This window comes from Periophthalmus magnuspinnatus, chromosome 16 (genome assembly GCF_009829125.3).
Source record: "Periophthalmus magnuspinnatus isolate fPerMag1 chromosome 16, fPerMag1.2.pri, whole genome shotgun sequence".
Classification (NCBI taxonomy): domain Eukaryota; kingdom Metazoa; phylum Chordata; class Actinopteri; order Gobiiformes; family Gobiidae; genus Periophthalmus; species Periophthalmus magnuspinnatus.
The window spans coordinates 2,309,372-2,331,455 of NC_047141.1; the positions used below are offsets into that span (position 1 = coordinate 2,309,372).

The window sequence follows — 22,084 nt, forward strand, 5'->3', positions numbered from 1 at the left end:
GGACAACCCCACACCGCTCCTTTGGGCTGAGCCCGACTGTGCCCCGTGGAGAAAGGCACCAGGCACTCATTGGCGAGCACCCACTCCAGGCCTGGCTTCAGGATGGTGCCCCCGTAACGCCAGTCTGGGCGATGTATCTAGCCTTGATCTTTGCTCATCATGAATGCCTCTGAATGTAAGGCTTGATTAGCCAATAGTCCTTTCTGTTCCATTGTAGAAATCCATTTGTGATAAAGTGCGTGGCTGTGACGACGGCTGCAGGCTACTGCTTTTTAGGCCTTTATTGAAATCACAGTTATTTTAAAGGGCTCATATTAGGCTATTTTCTGATCTGTTCTAATGCAGTTTCCTCATCACAAACAGACATGAAGTTGTTTTTGTTTCATTCACACATATTTAACACACAAACTCTGCAGGCTTAGGTGGAGTTCTTCTCTCAAACAGAAAACACTCCACCTTGTGATGTCACTTAGTGGTAATACAGGAAGTGCTCCACTGATTTACCAAATTTAGGAGTTATACAGCTATTGTTTTAGCCTTGTTTAAACATCATTTCTCTGTGCACCAGGAGAAATGGTAGACTTTCTGTGGCAATCTCAACTGAATAAAAGGGCAAACAAAAATATTTTTAGGAAATTGACAATTTATGTTTTTTTTCTAGGGAGTCACTGATAGAAAAGCAGTTCAAATGAGGCTAAAATAGCTGTTGACCGACCTTAAATGACATCACAAGGTGGAACAGACAAATCAAGGCTATTTTTATTGTGACAAGATTTTCATTCAAAATGAAGTATCAGACTCCAACACAAAGTTCTTGTTATCTCATGAACACAAGCAAAACACAAAATTAAATCTGTCAACTGAACAAATTGTTGTTGGAGTGAAGATGTTTGGCTGCTCATCCAAGCCTATTCTTCAGTTCTGTTCAGATTGCTGGTGGACATTGCCTTAAGTCTGTCTGAAGGGAGGGGCTAACTACACTGACACTGTAAACAGCTATTGTCTCCAGTTTCAGCTGAAACTCTCTATTCAACCCTGCTATTCTTCTCTTTGCTTGGGTCTGAGGATGGAGTAATAGATGGGGGGATAGATGATGTCTAAAGCCCCCATTCCTGTTTAAGGATTGTCTTTCTGAGGAAACAACAATTTGTCCATTTGACAGTTTTAAACTTCATCTTCTGCTATGGATCAGATCTGGACAACTGAAGAATTACAAAGACGTCATGAACACAACCAATAAGCCTTCAGTCACTTTCTGTTCTGTGAATTTTCATGTGTTTCTTCAAATACTGTCTAAGTTTAAACCCTTTCTTACAAATAGAACAACTGTAAGGGCTCTCACCAGTGTGTGTTTTCTCATGTTGCCTTAGTGTAGCCTTTGTGGCAAAAGTCCTCCCACAGGTTGAACAGCTGTAAGGTTTCTCTCTTGTGTGCATTAGTGTAGCCTTTGTGGCAAAAGTCCTCCCACAGGTTGAACAGCTGTAAGGTTTCTCTCTTGTGTGCATCTTCACATGGGAATCAAGATTGGCTATTTGAGTAAATGTTTTCCCACATGTTGAACAGCTGAATGGTTTCTCTCCTGTGTGAATCTTCACATGGGAATCTAGATTGACTTTTTGAGTAAATGTTTTCTCACATGTTGAGCAGCTGAATGGTTTCTCTCCTGTGTGTAGCTTCACATGGGAATCTAGATTGGCTTTTTGGCTAAATGTTTTACCACATGTTAAACAGCTGTAAGGTTTCTCTCCTGTGTGTACTTTTTCATGTTTATCTAGATTACCCTTTAAGGTAAATGTTTTCTGACATGTTGAACAGCTGTAAGGTTTCTCTCCTGTGTGTTCTCAGATGTCGAACAAGAGTATGCTTATCAGAAAATGCCTTCTCACATATTGAACAACTGAATGGTCTCTTGCCTGTGTGTATTCTCATATGTGCAACTAGATTGCACCTTTTGGCAAATGTTTTTTCACATGTTGAACAGCTGAATGGTTTCTCTCCTGTGTGAATCTTCACATGGGAATCTAGATTAGCTTTTTGGGTAAATGTTTTCTCACATGTTGAACAGCTGTAAGGTTTCTCTCCAGTGTGTATTTTTATATGTGTATTAAGATAACTCTTCATGGTAAATGTTTTCTCACATGTTGAACAGCTGTAAAGTCGTTCACCAGTGTGTATTTTTATATGGTTATTTAGACTGGTCTTTGCAGTAAATGTTTTCTTACAAATTAAACAGCTAAATGGTTTCTCTTCTGTATGAACTCTAATGTGTTTTTGTAAAGTCTGCTTAAACCCAAACCTCTTCATACTCACAGAGCACTGATGTTCCTTCTTGTCAGCTCCTTGGGCTGTTCCTGACATGTCTCCATAGTTCACAATGGGACTGGTCTCTGGTGCAGACTTGTATTTGGGGGATAGACCTGAGTTTGGTGCAGCGATGCTTCTGGCTCTGATCTGGACTTGGGTGCAGTGGTCTCCATCAACCTCTGTCTCCATCTGTGCAGGTGAACAGTTGATTGGAGCTCTCCAGTCTTCATCATTGTCAGTGTCAGAGGAGTGCTCCATGTGTTCCTCAGTCTCTGAGTGTAAATGTGGCTCTGTGCTGATGTCCTCTCCCTGTGTTTCCTCTCTGTGCTCAGTTTGTCTATGTTGAAGCAGTGAGGACTCTTCTGTCTTCACACAGACAACACTGGACTCTGGGACGCCCACTGGGAGCTGGGGTGGGGAACAAATACAGAAATTAATAGTAATATTTTTAATCTCCTGAGAACAAAAATAATTAAAACTGCAAGCAGTGATAAAGGCCTTCGCCACCCCTTGCGACCGCGGGGTACACGCCACCGCAGAGATATTGCCTTTCGTTCCCGCTTACATCGACCCTGCCCCCAAAATCAGCGACTGAGTAATACTACTCCATTCATTCCAATTAGACGATTTATCACATTGTCACGCCTGAACGGTTGGAAATAGAAGTATGTCTTCTTTGGCTTTTTTGTTCAGTATGATGAGAGGAATATGTGTACCAAATTTCAATGGTCTATGACACAGTAATTATTTTTCATCTTTGTTATCCAAAACCCATGTATTTCTATGAGAAATGTCAGACGTTGCCATGGCAACACCTTTCAAAATAGAGGTATGGTGTCATTGACTTTTTTGTTCAGTATTGGAATAGGGATGCCCATGCCAAATTTCAAAAGTTTATGTCAAAGTAATTTTTTTGGTTCAATTCAAAAGTTCAAGGGGGCGCTGTGGAGCAAAAAAAATTCTGACACATGTAAATTGTATATCATTTCGTGCAGTTCAACATTTTAAACAAAACGTATATTAATGCTGGGAAATAGGACACTGCATGTGTGAGTTATGCACACTTTAACACTTCAAAATATTGCTTTTTTTTTTTGCAGGCTGACCACACCCACATGTTATGATGTAGAAAAATCCAAGACAATTCCCTATAATCCCACATGGGTCTAGTTCATTTTGACCAATTTGCATGTTTCTTGAATGAAAATCCGAGGCGCAAAACAATTCCGCCCACAATGGCCGACTTCCTGTAGGGTTTAGGGTGGGGTCATAATATAATTTTTTACTTGTCTTGACATGTTCTATGTTTGTAATGTATTTCAAATTTTGAGGTGGCACTATTGATAAAATTGACTTTTCATTAACGTTCAGGGGGTCAAAAGTGACTTCAATCCGGCCACCGAAATAATAAAGAATAATAATAATAATAATAATAATAATAATATGAAGAAGAAGAATGGAAACGCATTTTCCACCCATTATTTTTCTCCTAAACCATAACAGCTACAGTCATATGACTTTCTCATATTGTGCCCCATCACAAATAAGGCCCCTGTGAATTTTTCCACAAGTCCACAACAAAGCGATTGTCTTTGACAAATTTTTGAATATGAAATTTGAAGAGGGCGCTAGAGAGCCATTTGGTGCCTTGATTTGCATACCATTGCGTTCAGCTCACAAATGTGCATAAACGCTGTATTAGCGTTTTCCCAACAAAAAATGTGTGAAAGAGAAATATTTTTTTGAAACATTCATAAATTTGCGATTTTGTTGAAAATTCACCCTGACCACACCCAAAGTCATAATCAAAATGTAATTGATAATCTTTAATCACACATGGGTTTAGTGGGATTTGGCCAAATTTCAAGTGTTTGTGATTAAAACTGTGTGAGAAAATGTTTCTCCTAAACCATAACAGCTACAGTCTTGTGACTTTCTCACATTGTGCCCCATCACAAATAAGGCCCCTGTGAATTTTTTCACACGTCCACGACAAATCGATTGTCTTCTATGAATTTATGAAAATGAAATTTGAAGAGGGCGCTAGAGAGCCATTTTGTGAGAGAGCGCCATCATTTGCATATCATTGCGTTCAGCTCACAAATGTGCATAAACGCTGTATTAGCGTTTTCCCAACAAAAAATGTGTGAAAGAGAAATATTTTATTGAAATTTTCCAAAAATTGCGATTTTGTTGAAAATTCACCCTGACCACACCCAAAGTCATAATCAAAGTAAAATTGATAATCTTTAATCACACATGGGTTTAGTGGGATTTGGCCAAATTTCAAGTGTTTGTGATGAAAACTGTGCGAGAAAATGTCCTGAATGTGAGAGTGCGCACTTTTGTCGTTCCTGGGTTTGATCCAAAATGGCCGACTTCCTGTACATTTTAGGGCAGGGCCATAATATCATTTTTGTCATGTTCCGACATGTACTATTTTTTTATGTGAGTTTCAGATTTTTACGTCGACTTTTTTCCAAGTCGGGCTCCCATTGGCCAAATGAAAATCAAAGTTTGAGGGGGCGCTGTGGAGCAATATAAAGTCTGACCTGTGTAAATTGTATATCTATGCGTTCAGATCAACATTTTGAATAAAACAGTATATTCATGCCGGGACGTAGGACACTAACTGTGTGAGTTACATGCAATTAAAAACTTAAAAAAATGGCTTTTATCTTTGCAGGCTGGCCACACCCACATTTTATTACTTAGAAAATTCCAAAAGAGTTGCTTATAATCCCACATGGGTCTAGTTCATTTTGACCAATTTGCAAAGTTTTTGAATGAAAATCTGAGGCGCAAAAAATCCAAATGTGAGAGGTAAAATTTTGAAAAAAATGGGGTTCCACCCACAATGTCCAACTTCCTGTAGGGTTTAGGGTGGGGTCATAATATAATTTTTTACTTGTCTTGACATGTTCTATGTTTGTACCAAATTTCATTTGTCTACGATGAAAAAGGTCTCTCATTGCCGCAATGTATTTCAAATTTTGAGGTGGCACTATTGATAAAATTGACTTTTCGTTAACGTTCAGGGGGTCAAAAGTGACTTCAATCCGGCCACCGAAATAATAAAGAATAATAATAATAATAATAATATGAAGAAGAAGAATTATTTTTCTCCTAAACCATAACAGCTACAGTCATATGACTTTCTCATATTATGCCCCATCACAAATAAGGCCCCTGTGAATTTTTCCACAAGTCCACAACAAAGCGATTGAATTTTTGAATATGAAATTTGAAGAGGGCGCTAGAGAGCCATTTGGTGCCTTGATTTGCATACCATTGCGTTCAGCTCACAAATGTGCATAAACGCTGTATTAGCGTTTTCCCAACAAAAAATGTGTGAAAGAGAAATATTTTATTGAAATTTTCCAAAAATTGCGATTTTGTTGAAAATTCACCCTGACCACACCCAAAGTCATAATCAAAATGTAATTGATAATCTTTAATCACACATGGGTTTAGTGGGATTTGGCCAAATTTCAAGTGTTTGTGATGAAAAATGTGCGAGAAAATGTCCTGAATGCGAGGGTGTGCACTTTTGTCATTCCAGAGTTTGATCCAATATGGCCGACTTCCTGTACATTTTAGGGCCATTATATCATTTTTGTCATGTCCTGACATGTTCTATTTTTTGATGTGAGGTTCGGATTTTTACGTTGACTTTTTTCCGAGTCGGGCTCCCATTGGCCCCATGAAAATCAAAGTTTGAGGTGGCGCTACTGAGTCGTCTTTCGTTATTTTTTCTTGGGGTCTTTCGTGACAATTAGAGCTCGTCGAGTTCTAATTATTGACACCACTCACTGCCATGTCGGGGCGTGTTTACTACTTGATTTTTGCCATTTTCCATGCTCCGGACGCGGTTTTAATGAGTCCCTCGCCGGGACGGAGTCCCAGGCTCGGGCCTAATTAAAGCCACACATGGCAATAAAGGCCCTCGCCACCCTTTGTGACTGTGTACATGACTGAGTACATGCCACCGTGAAGTATGTGCCCCTCCCCCCAAAATCAGCATCTATCTAATACTACTCCATTCATTCCAATGAGATTATATCTGACATTGTCACGCCTGCAGGATTGGAAATAAAGGCATGTCTTCATTGGCTTTTTTGTTTAGCATGATGTGTGGAGTATGAACCAAATTTCAATGTTTTATGGCAAACACATTTTTCATCCCAAACCCAAAACCCATGTATTTCAATTAGTAATGTTGGTAATGTCCTGATTGGCTTTTTTGTTCAGTAAGACGACAAAGAGCCATGCCAAATTTCATTGGTCTTTGACAAACAAAAATTTGTGGACCCATTCAAATTTTCAAGGTGGCGCTGTAGAGCAGTTTTAATACAATACTTTTACATCTTGTAGATTGTTGCATTCAGGTCATCAACGCGGTCAAATGTTTTACTGTGTCCGACTCAATTCAACATCACCTGTGAGAAATATGCATGTTTTTATACTTTTTAAAATTCCCACTGATTTGCAAATTAGCCACACCCACATTTTAGAATTCATCAAAACTTGAAACAATGATATTTCATTGCACATGGGTCTAAATTATTTGGACAAATTCTTAAGCATTTTGAAAGAAATTCCAAGGTGGAGATATTAAAAGTAAGACAAGTAAGCACAATTTTGCAAAAATGGGGTTCCGCCCAATATGGCTGACTTCCTGTTGGGTTTAGGATGGGGTCATAACCCTCTCAGGCTCAAATTAAGTTTTAGTAACAGGAAAAATCTGATATTTGAGGAAAATTATCATACTGGAGTAGTAATATACAATCCTGACTTTTTTTTGAGAGAGATCTTCACACGTAATGCATTCTGGGATGTTGTAGATTTGCAACATTGGCCTGGTGTGGTAAATTAACACTGAAAACTGAATATGATATGAACGCTAACTTTATTTGTATGCCATTTGTCAAAACAATGTTTCAAAGTGCTTTACAGTGTCAGAACAATAAAAACAACTTAGATCACTTTTTCGTGTGGTACTCCAAGAAACAATTTTTTTCCTTTGTAAAGCACAAAAGTACTTTGCACTTCAGGCAGGCCGTTTGTGTGTAGCCATTCTTGCACAGTCTGCATCGTCCACGTTTATCAGCATGGATGGGAAAATGATCGAATCTGTCTAGTCTGATGACATCCCATGGTGCAGTGATCCTCTGAAGTGGAGGTGGAGGTGGAGCAGCTTGATGGGGTTCTGGAGCATCTTCCAATGATGGTCGTCCTCTTTTCCTGCTGTTCAAGTCAACCTGTTTTCCAACCTTGATGAGGGCATCTGCAACTTGAGCACGGAAGGCAAGAAGCGGCATATACTTCTTCTCCTGCTTCTGGGTGAGATGACGGCGGTAGAGGAGCCAGCCATTGACCAGTGATAGGTCAATCAAGTAGAACAAGATGCGCAGATACCAACGACGTGGGCGGATGTCAATGCGATAGAGAGCTGCAAACATGTCCGCCAAGTCTACCCCTCCCATGTTGTTGTTGTACACCTTAACAATGTGTGGTCTGTCCACTTCCACATATTCCTTCTTCTCTTTCGACCACCTTCTGCATCTATCAACAGGATCAGGGCCAATGAAGGATGACACTAGTAACACTGCCTTGTTATCATACCACTTCACGATGGCCATCCCACTTGTCATTTCGTATTTCACTTCATACGCACCACATCCAGCCTTTGACAGTTCCTTGTCACTTTTTAGGGTACATCCACGGAGATGGTTACGATTGATAATAGCAACTGTTAGAATTCCCATTTTCTTCAGTTCCACAATGAGTTCAGGGGAAGTAAACCAGTCGTCAAAGTAGCACTTGTAGTTTAGTCCTTTTGGAACTTCTGATACGAGACGAAGCACAACTTCACCGGCAACACCAAGTCCACACTCATTGGTCACAGTCCCTTTTCCAGTGTATATTTCAAAGTCATAGACTAGTCCAGTGACACCTGCACGAGTAAAGACCTTGAGACCCCATTTTTTTGGCTTGTTCTTGATATACTGTTTAATTCCAGTCTTTCCTTTGAAGGGGATCATCTGCTCATCAATGGAGTGGTTTTCTTCCGGTTCAACTTTCAAACAGTTGGCACGGACTTTCTCAAGTACTGGTCGCACCTTGAACAATGGATCGTATCCAGGCTCACCCTTTTGCTTCACATTGGTATTGTCGTTCATGTGGATGTATGTTCGCAGATGATCAAATCGCTTACGTCCCATGACTGTTGCAACTGGGTCGTAGCGTGTTGCCGTCTGCCAGTACAGGCGGTACGATGGCATACGTACTACGGTCATCAAGATGTGTAAACCAATGAATTGCTCCATTTCAGATGGGGTTGTTTTCAGTTCTGGCCCATTCTTCATAACTGCATACAGGTTAGATTGGTGAGAAATATGTTCAAACACGGATTTGTCCATGAACTGATCAAAATACCACTTTGGACTTGGTATTTCTTCTGGTGGAGGTGAGAATGCAGGTCCTTGGAATGAAGAGTCTATGTCAGCTGCTGGGGGTTTCCTCTGCCTCCAAGAAAACTCTTTGTTTACTGGAGCTGGGTCTGGCTGAGGTTCATCGTCATCTGGGACCTCAGTGTCATTGTCTGCATGTACGTTATGAATTTCAACATCAAGGTGGTTAGGATTATCTCTTGATATTGCTGCCAGTGGCTCATCATAATCAAGGTCAGACTCATATAATTCAGGAGCAAAATCTGTATTGCCAATTTCATCATCTGAAATGGATTCTGTGTCAGATAAAGCCCCATGTGGAAGGCAAACCATCTCAGTGTCTTCCCTGACTGAAAATCTTCGTCGGCCTGCCATAACGCACTGCAAATCCTGCAAAGAGAGTATTCTGTAAGAATAGTTTGCCAAAAAAGCTCAGTCAAACAAAGATCTATATTATTATATGTGCCACGGAATTTAGGCTACATCAGTTTCCCTCACTGCACAGTCAAATGATTAAATCTGCTTCTGATAGTTTGTAACTTCACTCCAAATGATTTCATTTTCCACAGGATGTACCCTCAGTGGCACCTCAAAGTAATAAGTAAACAATAGTGATAGGAAAATAACCCTAGTATAAACTGTTGCTCAAAATATGGGCAATGGTACCTGTCCGGGGACACATTGCAAATCTGCAACACTGAAATAGAGCTGCCCCTGGGAAAAAAACCTGGAAGAGATAAAATCTACTAATTGGCATGTACTGTATCTGTATATATTCATGATTTATCTTATGCAGTTGTGGTTTCAAATTAATGGAGGTTGGGAGTGATACTTACATGAAATTGATGCCTAGAAAATCAGTTTCAGTGAAACCAGGGAGGCAGACATGTTGGAAGAGAGACAGCGCTGACATCTGGTGAGCAATTGGGAAACTGTTGCTAATGCACAACTCAGTCCTGCAGTGGCACTTCTGAGTAAAAAAGGCTCATAAAATATAGATGTGGAGTAATTAGGTGATTGGCATTTAGCTGTTGCAAATATGTTTTTTTTTACTTGTCATGGAGTATTTTCATGTTAAGTTTCATCTTTCTATGTTTAAAAAGATTTGGACTCTTCTATTGGCGTAATGTATTTTGACTTTTTAAGTGGGTGCCACAGAGACATTTTCCTTAATTTTCAATTGTACTGTTACATTTATCTGTCTTTTGGGATATTTGAATTTTAGGCCATAGTTGGATTAGTTTAGAACATCTATTTAGTCAACAACAAAGTCCAGTACAGTGTTTCCTTGTTATATCGCGGTTCACTTTTTTTTTTTTTTTCTTGAGGTTCTCCTCTTTTCAAGTGTCAGTGCAGCGCATTTCCAGTGTCAAGACACCAGAGCTGAATAAGCTGAACTTTTGTCGATTGACGCACTGCATCAACCCATCAAAGACTACACTCCAGTGATGTAGTAACGTCATTATTCTGAAGGAGAAAGATATCAACTACAAACTAATGGCAAACTAATGGCAACTAATGGCCGCTCATTCACCAAAGCTCTCAGCGTTTGGCCTTTCTGGACTTGGTTGCAGTTGTCTCCATCAGCCTCTGTCTCCATCTGTGCAGCTGAAAAGCTGAATGGAGCTCTCCAGTCGTCATCATTGTCAGTGTCAGAGGAGTGCTCCATGTGTCCCTCAGTCTCTGAGTGTAAATGTGGCTCTGTGCTGATGTCCTCTCCCTGTGTTTCCTCTCTGTGCTCAGTTTGTCTATGTTGAAGCAGTGAGGACTCTTCTGTCTTCACACAGACAGCACTGGACTCTAGGACACCCACTGGGAGCTGGGGTGGGGAACAAACACACAAATATTAATATTCATATTTTGATTGAAAAAAGTAATCAGAATATTTCTTGATTTTAATCAGAAATGTGCAAAATGTTTCATTTTCAAATAGTGCTTGGGAAATGAAATATTAATGATTTGGGTTAGGAGCTCGCTCTGGGCGCTGCTTACTCCATGCGACCGGAAGCAAAAGTTCAGCAATGCGGTTTACTATTAAACCTGTATTTCAATGTACTAATGCTAAAGTTAATGACATTAATGTTAATGAATAACAGTAACAGAAACACACACTATAAACACTGTAAACACACACCTCATGATCTGAAAATAGGTCAAATTGGACGCTTGTGAAAGCTAGATCCATGAAATAAAGCCTTGAGACTTTCCATTTCAGATTCATGTTGCTCTTTGACGCTTACACCACAAATGAACATCTTTAAACAGCCTCGTTGCTACAGCTCGCCCTCTGCCAAACCAACGGTGCGGGTGTGAAGGGCCGAGTGCCTTCACCAACCTCGCTCTCCATTGGCTTTTTGGTTGCTATGATACTTGTGGATATTTGTGACCTTAAAACCCTCAAACACAAGTTTCCTTTATGTTCCATGGGCTCTCTTTGTTATTCAAATTATAGACAGAAAATAAATGGACACCAGTCGTTCCCAAAGTGTGACGAGCCGTGGCCCCTACCCCCCTCCCGGACAGTTACTCAAAATGAGTATTCTGAAAAGACCTACGTATTTTCAGTCCGTGTATTTAGTGACTTCCAACACTGTGGATAAAGCTCACCTGTGCTGGGAGCGTGTCTTCCTCCTGTTTGACGCTCTGCTCCTCTGGCTCCTCTTTAATCCGTGGAGTCTGTGGAGTGTCCTGGTTCCTCTGGTTCTCCTCTTTGGAGCGACACAGTTCCTCCTCATACTCCGCTATCGTTCTTTCAAACAGCGCAAAGATCTCTTCAGCAGCCGCAGTCAGCCGCTCATTCACCAAAGCTCTCAGCGTTTGGCCTTTGGACATTTTAACAAAGTGTTTTTAGCTTTAGCTCCGAGCTAACCGCACACGGGGCTCTGTCTGCTTCCTGCTTTTCGTGCAGCAGAGTAGACACGGTTAGTGCACTGCTGCCCCCACTGGTCAGGCTGTTACACTCTTAAAATACTCACTGAGCTCGTGCACACACGTGACTAGGTGTATTCGTTACGTACGGCGGTGTAGAACTGTCAGATCTGTACTAAAATAAAATCCTTAGTATCTCGTTTTAACATGATTTTACTGTAACACATTTAATGTTCACTCTGAAAATCTTTGTTTATGTTAAAGTTGATTACTGCCCTCTAGTGGACGCTTTTGGTTTTGTTTTCTGCATACACTGATTTGAAGAATGAAGCTTAAGACTGAATTTGGAGCCCTACATGATTCACTGGTGTGTGACAGAATAGTATGTGGCATAATGTAACAGATGCAGATATGAACATGGAAAATACTGCCCTGTGTATGGTCAGACACACAATGTATGCCACAAAAAATCATTTCACCAAGATGTGTAGAGCGCAGGACCAGCGCAAACAATACGGAAAGAAAGTTCACTCTGTTGAGCAGATTGACAATGAAACCCAAATGTTCCTGGAGACACTTAAAGTGCAGAATAACAAAAATGTTTCTGAAATGGAGTCCACTGACACAAGCCAAGCACAAAACATATGGACAGAAAAATTCAATATAGAGAAAAAAATGGTGACATTCAAGCTGGACAGTGGTACAGACAGCAACACAATGTCAATCAAGACTCTGGATGCACTGGGACTCGGGGACAAGCTCAAAATAAGCAAGACAAAACCCGTTCCCCTCTTTGGTCACAAGGGGCAGCGTTGGGCAAGAAATCACTGACATGTGAGTATAGAAGAAGATGTTTCCACTATTCTTGGAGGGACTACTCGCTTTAAGATAAGCTTAGTGAAAAGAATGGCAAGGCAGACAATGGAGAAGGTCAATAGTGTGGTCACTGTAGTCACACCAAAGAAAATACATATCTGCATGAACCGTAAAGATTTAAATCAAGCTACACAAAACCTGGATTTAACTAAGCAAATAGTTCCTCTCCTCCTGCAGTTGGGCAGGTCTAGGTTCAGCAACAGTCTGTGCTCAAAGAATGAGGTCAGCTGACACCTGAATATACTGAATGACCAGGTTATTCCATCAGTGGATTTTTTCTTCCCTGATGGCACAGGCAGATTCCAAGATGACAATGCCAGGATTCATCAGGCTCAAATTGTGACAGAGTGGTTCAGGAGCATGAGACATCATTTTCACACATGGATTGTCCACCACAGAGTCCAGACCTTAACCCCATTGAGAATCTTTGGGATGTGCTGGAGAAGCTTTGTGCAACGTCAGACTCGACCAGCATCAATACAAGATCTTGGTGAGAAATTAATACAACACTGGATGGAAATAAATCTTGTGACATTGCAGAAGCTTATCCAAACAATGCCTTTTTACTTGTTAGTAACCTTTGATAGAATTCTTACCTAGAGACTGAATAGTAGGGACTTCCACATGTTTGACTGTTTACTAGCTACAACTAGACGGGAACTTCTCACATGACTGGTAGTTAACTGTGATGACTCCTAAACCTCACTCTGGAGAATAAATTCAAGTAGGTCCCAATACTAGATATTATATAAAACAAAGTGCAGCAAAACCAGTTCACCTTTACACAATGTCTCACAGCTCAGTCAGAGGTGGAGCTACAGTCAGCACAGCCCCATGGACTAGACCAGGATCAGGGGCGGGGCTAGTGACTGGGGCACATTCAGCACAGCAGGGGCATCACTGGGATGGGGAAGAGTGTTGTGTAGAACCATAGTGGCGTTCAGCAGCTTCACTCTTCTTCTGATGTTACAAGTTGACTTGGCTCCTCAGTTGGAATCCCCTTCTGTCCAGATCGTCTTGAAGTTTTGCTCTTCATTTTTGCTTTTGCACTTGTCTTAAAAGGAGGAATCAGGAGTGTTGGAACTGTATCTGCATCTTGGTGTTATAGCAGCATGGTGGCACACACATGACATTTTGTGGCCAAAAAGACTGAAAAAGGCCAATCTAGTCATTGAAACATGGGAATTTAGATTTTGTGAGATGAATGAAAAATGGTAAAGGATCAGAACTAAGACCGTTCTAATTAAGCATTTTACATTTTCCAAAATGCATTGTCCATTTACTAGTCTTTATAGATGAAGATTTGTTTGAATCCAGCGGTGGTGATCCAGGACAGAAACCAATGTCCATCCATGATCTTCTTTGAAAGGTCCATGTATGAGGAAAGAAAACAAAAGACAAAATGTGTTCTGGATGTCCACTCCTGGATCCCACTCTTCTGACACTATTATTGTTATAGAAAATACATAATTCTAGATGAAAAGCAATCCATTTGCAAAGCCTGTTGAGTTTTGAAATACAAAAAAGGTTTATTCTTTGTTACAGGAGATATGGACAGGCCAGACTGGTAGCCTTCCGCCGTCCCAAGTCTCTCTGAGTCTCTCTCCTAGAGCATCTCTCCCCCTGGTCACCAGTTTCCCCTCGAGCATCTGAGCTCTGAGTATTTATACCAGAAAGACAAAGCTACAAACATTTCAAAGCAGAGTGACTTTTGTTTCACACCGATGAGACAATGAACTTTGACCTGAGGATAGGTAAGACAACAAAGACTTTCCTGGAGGATGGGACAGAGCCTTCACACATGTTAATGTCTTGTCTGGGTCTCATCATTTACGCAAAGACATCCATCCATTTTCTTCCACTTTATCTGGGGCCGGGTCACAGAGGCAGCAGTTTCAGCAGGAAGGCCCAGACTTCCCTCTTCACACACACTTCCTCCAGCTCAGGCACCACCTTTTTCCGGTTGAGAATCATGGCCTTGGATTTGGAGGAGCTGATTTACATCCCAGCCGCTTCACACTCGGCTGCAAACTGCCCCAGTGCTGCAGGTCCTGCTTTGATAAAGCCATCAGGACAACATTGTCCTGTGTTTCTCAAACCAGACCTCTCCGGCCCCTGAACCGGACCCCCTCCGGCCCCTGGCTGAGCCTAGAAATTCTGTCCATAAAAACAATGAACAGAACCCGTGACAAAGGGCAGCCCTGGCGGAGTCCAACATGCACTGGAAATAGGTCTGACTTACTGCCGGCAATGCAAACACAGCTCCTGCTCCGGTCATACAAGGACCGGACAGCCCTTAGCAAAGGGTCCTGGACCTTGTACTCATGGAACAGCACCTGAAGAACTGGCTGGGCAAACTCCCATGAGCCCTCTAACACTTAATGGAGAATATGGAGCTGGTCCAGCGTTCCACGACCGGGAATCCGAGGTTCAATTATCAGTTGAATTCTCCTGTGACTAGCACAGAAGTCCAATAACAAAACAGCACTCTGGTTTAGATCAGGGAGGCTGTTCTTCCCCCTGTCCAGGTGTCACTGTCATTACCCACGTAGGCATTGAAGTCCTCCAGCAGACAACAGAGTCACTAGTCGGTGTACTGTCTAGTACCCCTCCCAGGGACTCCAAGAAGGCCGGGTACTCTGCACTGCTGTTCGGCCCGTAGGCCGACAAACAGTGAGAGACCTGTGACCTCCAACACAATGCAGAGTCCAGCCCCTCTGGAGGAGTTGGGCTCCAGAGACCAAGCTGTGTGTGGAGGTGAGGCACACTATATTTAGCCGGTAATGTTGTAACGCTCAACCTCCCACACAAGCTCAGGCTCCTCCCCCCCAGTGAGGTGACATTTCATGTTCCCAGAGATAGTCTCCATGCCCGGAGATCCAGTTGTTGACGTCCCCGCGTTCGACCGCTGCCCAGATCTCCATGCACCAGCCTTTCATGGATCCTCTCACAAGCGGTGGGTCCACAGAGGACAACCCCACACCGCTCCTTTGGGCTGAGCCCGACTGTGCCCCGTGGAGAAAGGCACCAGGCACTCATTGGCGAGCACCCACTCCAGGCCTGGCTTCAGGATGGTGCTCCCGTAACGCCAGTCTGGGCGATGTATCTAGCCTTGATCTTTGCTCATCATGAATGCCTCTGAATGTAAGGCTTGATTAGCCAATAGTCCTTTCTGTTCCATTGTAGAAATCCATTTGTGATAAAGTGCGTGGCTGTGACGACGGCTGCAGGCTACTGCTTTTTAGGCCTTTATTGAAATCACAGTTATTTTAAAGGGCTCATATTAGGCTATTTTCTGATCTGTTCTAATGCAGTTTCCTCATCACAAACAGACATGAAGTTGTTTTTGTTTCATTCACACATATTTAACACACAAACTCTGCAGGCTTAGGTGGAGTTCTTCTCTCAAACAGAAAACACTCCACCTTGTGATGTCACTTAGTGGTAATACAGGAAGTGCTCCACTGATTTACCAAATTTAGGAGTTATACAGCTATTGTTTTAGCCTTGTTTAAACATCATTTCTCTGTGCACCAGGAGAAATGGTAGACTTTCTGTGGCAATCTCAACTGAATAAAAGGGCAAACAAAAATATTTTTAGGAAATTGACAATTTATGTTTTTTTTCTAGGGAGTCACTGATAGAAAAGCAGTTCAAATGAGGCTAAAATAGCTGTTGACCGACCTTAAATGACATCACAAGGTGGAACAGACAAATCAAGGCTATTTTTATTGTGACAAGATTTTCATTCAAAATGAAGTATCAGACTCCAACACAAAGTTCTTGTTATCTCATGAACACAAGCAAAACACAAAATTAAATCTGTCAACTGAACAAATTGTTGTTGGAGTGAAGATGTTTGGCTGCTCATCCAAGCCTATTCTTCAGTTCTGTTCAGATTGCTGGTGGACATTGCCTTAAGTCTGTCTGAAGGGAGGGGCTAACTACACTGACACTGTAAACAGCTATTGTCTCCAGTTTCAGCTGAAACTCTCTATTCAACCCTGCTATTCTTCTCTGCTTGGGTCTGAGGATGGAGTAATAGATGGGGGGATAGATGATGTCTAAAGCCCCCATTCCTGTTTAAGGATTGTCTTTCTGAGGAAACAACAATTTGTCCATTTGACAGATTTAAACTTCATCTTCTGCTATGGATCAAACCTACAAAGACCTCATGAACACAACCAATAAGCCTTCAGTCACTTTCTGTTGTGTGAGTTTTCATGTGTTTCTTCAAATACTGTCTAAGTTTAAACCCTTTCTTACAAATGGAACAACTGTAAGGTCTCTCAGCAGTGTGTATTTTCTTATGTTGCCCTAGTGTACCCTTTATGGCAAAAGTCCTCCCACAGGTTGAACAGCTGTAAGGTTTCTCTCCTGTGTGTGTTCTCAGATGTCGAACAAGAGAACACTTTTCAGAAAATGTCTTCTCACATGTTGAACAGCTGAATGGTCTCTCTCCTGTGTGTACACTCATATGTGTATCAAGATGACTCTTCATGGTAAATGTTTTCTCACATGTTGAACAGCTGTAAGGTTTTTCTCCTGTGTGTATTTTTTTATGTTTATCTAGATTACCCTTTATGGAAAATGTCTTCTCACAGGTTGAACAGCTGTAAGGTTTTTCTCCTGTGTGTGTTCTCAGATGTTGAACAAGAGCACTCTTATCAAAAAATGTCTTCTCACAGATTGAACAGCTGAATGGTTTATTGCCTGTGTGTGTCTTTTCATGGTAATCTAGACTGTATTTATGGGTAAAAGTCTTCTCACATATTGAACAGCTGAATGGTTTCTCTCCTGTGTGTATCTTCACATGGGAATCTAGAATGCATTTTTGGGTAAATGTTTTCTTACAGGTTAAACAGCTGTAAGGTCGTTCACCGGTGTGCATCTTTACATGGTTTTCTAGACTGGCTTTTTCAATAAATGTTTTCTCACATATTAAACAGCTAAATGGTTTCTCTCTTGTGTGAACTTTAATGTGTCTTTGTAAAATCTGCTTTGTTCCAAACCTCTTCTTACACACAGAGCACTGGTGTTTCTTCTTGTCAGCTCCTTGGGCTGTTCCTGGCATGTCTCCATAGTTCACAGTGACACTGGTCTCTGGTGCAGACTTGTATTTGGGGGACAGACCTGAGTTTGGTGCATCCAGATCAGAGCCAGAAGGGGTGCTTCTGACTCTGATCTGGACTTGGTTGCAGTGGTCTCCATCAGCCTCTGTCTCCATCTGTGCGGCTGAACAGCTGATTGGAGCTCTCCAGTCTTCATCATTGTCAGTGTCAGAGGAGTGCTCCATGTGTTCCTCAGTCTCTGAGTGTAAATGTGGCTCTGTGCTGATGTCCTCTCCCTGTGTTTCCTCTCTGTGCTCAGTTTGTCTATGTTGAAGCAGTGAGGACTCTTCTGTCTTCACACAGACAGCACTGGACTCTTGGACGCCCACTGGGAGCTGGGGTGGGGAACAAACACACAAATATTAATATTCATATTTTGACTGTAAATGATAATCAGAATATTTCTTGATTTCAATCAGAAATGTGCTAAATGTTTCTGTCATTTTCCAGGTTGAGGTTCGTTAGAAATATTGTTCTACATTTATTAATTTCAAGATGAGAACAAACGCACAGCCTCCAGATGAAGGGATTTCCTGGTAACAAACCTTTATAGACACACATGCATCTGTTTTAATGTTTTAGTTGGATGTACAGTTCTTAGCCAAAGAAAAGTAATCATTTGAGAGAGAGGTTAAAGAGGCCATTTTTGTTAGGAAAGACAAAGTATTTTCGAGCAGGAAGGGGCCTTAGACATCATCTATCTATTTATAATTCCATCCTCAGACCTAAAGCTAAACAAGGAAAACAATGGGGTAGCTAGTATGGTAATAGGTGTGAGAGGACCAATTAGGGGCCTGCATCATACTTAGAATAATCACACTTATACACATATATTATTTCTGTGGATCCAAACATCAAGTTCACACAGGAAGAGGCCAAGGGAAAAAAAAAAACAGCCTTCGTAGATTGCGCAGTAAGTATAGGAGAGGACCGGGGAATCTTGGCTCCTCTCGGCTTGTCACCAACCTTGGCGTCACCATAGACAGCGATTTTAAATTTGACAAGCATATTAATGCCGTTTTAAAATCTAGTTTTTATCATCTGCGGCTTTTATCCAAGTCAAACCGTTTTTATCTTTTAAACTTTTTTAACAAATCGTGCACGCTTTTATTTCTTCGCGCCTGGACTACTGCAATGCACTTTATTCTGGCATTTCGCAAAACTCGCTTTACCGACTGCAGTTAGTCCAAAACTCTGCTGCACGACTTTTAACAGGAACCAAAAAACACGATCATATCACACCAATTCTTGCATCTTTGCATTGGCTTCCTGTTAATTTTAGAGTTGATTTTAAGATTTTATTGTTTGTTTTTAAAGCTTTGAATGGTCTGGCCCCAGATTACATCTCGGACCTCATCAAAATTTACACCCCGGTGCGCGCTTTGAGGTCTGAGGGCCAGCTCCAGCTCGTGGTCCCTAAGACCAGACTTAAAACCAGAGGGGACAGGGCCTTTTCTGTGGTTGGACCTAAACTGTGGAACGCCCTGCCCCCCCACGTTCAAACAGCTCCCACTGTAGAGTGTTTTAAGTCTCGTCTTAAGACCCACTTTTATTCTCTGGCTTTTAACATCGCGTGAGTTGTGTGGTCCTCTGTGTTTTTCTTTTCTTTTATTTATTTTTATGTGTTTTATTGATTTTATTTTTTTATGTCACTTTGTCTCTGTGCAGCACTTTGGAAACAATTTGTTTAGGAAATGTGCTATATAAATAAAGTGGATTGGATTGGATTGTCCGGGGGACTCCCAGACTTCTCCCACCCCAGACATGTCAGCTCCTCCGATGGGACCCCAAGGTGTTCCCGGGCCAGCTGAGAGACATACTCCCTCCAGCGTGTCCTGGGGCTTCCCTGTGGCCTCCTCCCGGTGGGATATGCCTAGGAAGATGTCCAGGAGGCATTCTGAACAGATGCCCGAGCCACCTCAACTGGCTCTTCTCGACGTGGAGGAGCAGCGGCTTTACTCCAAGCTCCTCTCATGTAGTTGAGCTCCCAGCCACCCTGCGGAGGGAACTCATTTCGACTGGTTGTATCTAACTCATGACCATAGGTGAGGGCAGGAACATAGATTGACCTGTACATCAAGAGCTTTGCCTTTCGGCTCAGCACCTTCTTTACCACAACAGACCAATACAGCGACTACATCACGGCAGACGCTGCACTGATCTGCCTGTCAATCTCACACTCCATCCATCTCTCACTTGTGAACAACACCCCTAGATACTTGAACTCCACCACTTGAGGCAAGGACTCAGCACTCACCCGGAGAGGGCAAACCACCTTTTTCCGGTCACGAACCATGGCCTTGGCTTTGGAGGAACTGATTCTCATCCCAGCCACTTCACACTTGGCTGCAAACCACCCCAGTGCCTGTTGAAGCTCCTGGCTCAATGAAGCCATCAGCACAACATCGTCTCTAAACAGCAGAGACGAGATCCTGTGGTTCTTGAACCGGGCCCCCTCCGGCCCCTGGTTGTACGTAGAAACAACATAACTACAATGAAGAGAACTGGTGACAAAGGGCAGCTCTGGCGGAGTCCAACATGCACTGGGAACCAGCCTGATTTACTTCTGGCAAAGCGAACACAGCTCCTGCTTTGGTCATACAGGAACCAGACACCACGAGGGACACGTTCAAATGCCTTCTCCAGATCCACAACACACATGTAGACTCGTTGGGTAAACTCCAATGAACCTTCGAGGACCCAATCGAGAGTATAGAGCTGGTCCAGTGTTCCGCAACCGCACTGTCCCTCCTGAATCCAAGGTTCAACTACCAATCAGGTTCTTGTCGTCAGTACCCTGGAATAGACCTTACCGGGAAAGCTCAGGAGTGTCATTCCCCCGTAATGGGAACACACCCTTCGTTCCCCCTTCTTAAACAGAGGGACCAGCCTCACAACATCCAGAAACTTAAGGTACTCTCATCCACCCCTGGAGCCTTGCCACTGAGGTGTTTGTCATTCACCTCAATGACTTCAGCCAGGGTGATTGATCAGTCTGCCTCTGGGTCCCTGGTCTCTGCTTCCTCCTTGGAAGACATGACAGTGGGATTGTGGAGATCCTCAAAGTATTCCTTCCACGGTCCGACAAAATCCCCAGTTGAAGTCAGCAGCTCTCCACCCACACTGTAAACAGTGTTGGTGAAGCACTGTTTCCCCCTCCTGAGGCGACGAATGGTTTGTCAGAATCTCTTTGAGGCCGTCCAATAGTCCTCATCCATGGCCTTTCCGAATTCCTCCCAACCCCAACTTTTTGCCTTTGCGACCGCATGAACCACAGCATGCCTCCATATCTGGAGTTTTGGTTGCTGAGGCCCATGCCGTCGACTGCCACCTAGATCCTTCTGCACCTCACGGATCTTCCCGCAGGTGGTGGGTCCATGGGAGGACAGCCCCAACCCACTCCTTTGGGGTGAGTCTGGCCGTAGAGCACTCACTCCAGGCCTGGCTCAAGGGTGGGGCCCTGGTAACACCAGTCCGGGCAACGTGGGTATGTAAAATGGGCCTTCAATAAATCTAAGAGATTTAAGAAAAAACAAAACAAAACAGAGAATCTGAGCCTAGACAGAATGGTGTAATCATTCTTTACAAAAGTAGTGTGTCTGAAAAGTTTCAAAGAATTTTCAGACAGCATGAAATTCCGGTCTATTTCAAACCTACAAACACAGAACTGTTTCATCCAAAGAACAAAACCCAGAGCCATAAACAAAGTAATGTGTCTACTCCATTCAGTGCAGTGAAGAGTGCAGTGAGCGTTACACTGGAGAAACTTAACAGCTACTCCATAAGAGGATGTACTAACACCGTCAAGAGAGCAGCTCAGAACCACAATCTTCTGTACATCTCTATCTTCAAGGAACAGGTTCATTGATATAAAGTATCCACATTTAGCAATGTGGTTTATTATTAAACCTGTATTTCAATGTACTAATGCTAAAGTTAATGGCATTAATGTTAATGAATAACAGAAACACACACACACTATAAACACTGTAAACACACAACTCATGATCTGAAAATAGGTCAAATTGGACGCTTGTGAAAGCTAGATCCATGAAATAAAGCCTTGGGACTTTCCATTTCAGATTCATGTTGCTCTTTGACGCTTACACCACAAATGAACAACTTCAAACAGCCTCGTTGCTACAGCTCGCCCTCTGCCAAACCAACGGTGCGGGCGTGAAGGGCCGAGTGCCTTCACCAACCTCGCTCTCCATTGGCTTTTTGGTTGCTATGATACTTGTGGATATTTGTGACCTTAAAACCCTCAAACACAAGTTTCCTTTATGTTCCATGAGCTCTATTTGTTATTGAAGGATGTAAACGTCATTGCTCATAATATTAAAGATTAGACTAAAAGGAGGTATAGGACTTTCACGTAACACTGCATAAAACACGCTCCATTCTTGCCCTATCGCATAGAAAAGAACGTACTGTGACAATAGATAGATTGTGTAGCATGTCCTCTCAGGTCAA

General features: G+C 42.3%; 2 protein-coding genes across 2 annotated transcripts; both read right to left on the minus strand.

Annotated features, from left to right (window-relative positions):
• Positions 1 to 1,244: 1,244 nt before the first annotated feature.
• On the minus strand, positions 1,245 to 17,796 carry LOC129456881 (gastrula zinc finger protein XlCGF8.2DB-like). The gene is given in 3 exon segments (XM_055227719.1): positions 1,245 to 1,839; positions 1,841 to 2,007; positions 17,476 to 17,796. Coding segments are annotated over 3 exon segments (1,083 nt in total).
• Positions 7,230 to 11,640, minus strand: LOC117383467 (piggyBac transposable element-derived protein 3-like). The gene is made up of 2 exons (XM_033980651.2): positions 11,364 to 11,640; positions 7,230 to 9,146 (listed from the first exon to the last, which is right to left on the minus strand). Exons 1-2 carry the CDS (start codon positions 11,586 to 11,588, stop codon positions 7,287 to 7,289), a joined length of 2,085 nt encoding a protein of 694 aa, XP_033836542.2. The 5' UTR covers positions 11,589 to 11,640; the 3' UTR covers positions 7,230 to 7,286.
• Positions 17,797 to 22,084: the final 4,288 nt, after the last annotated feature.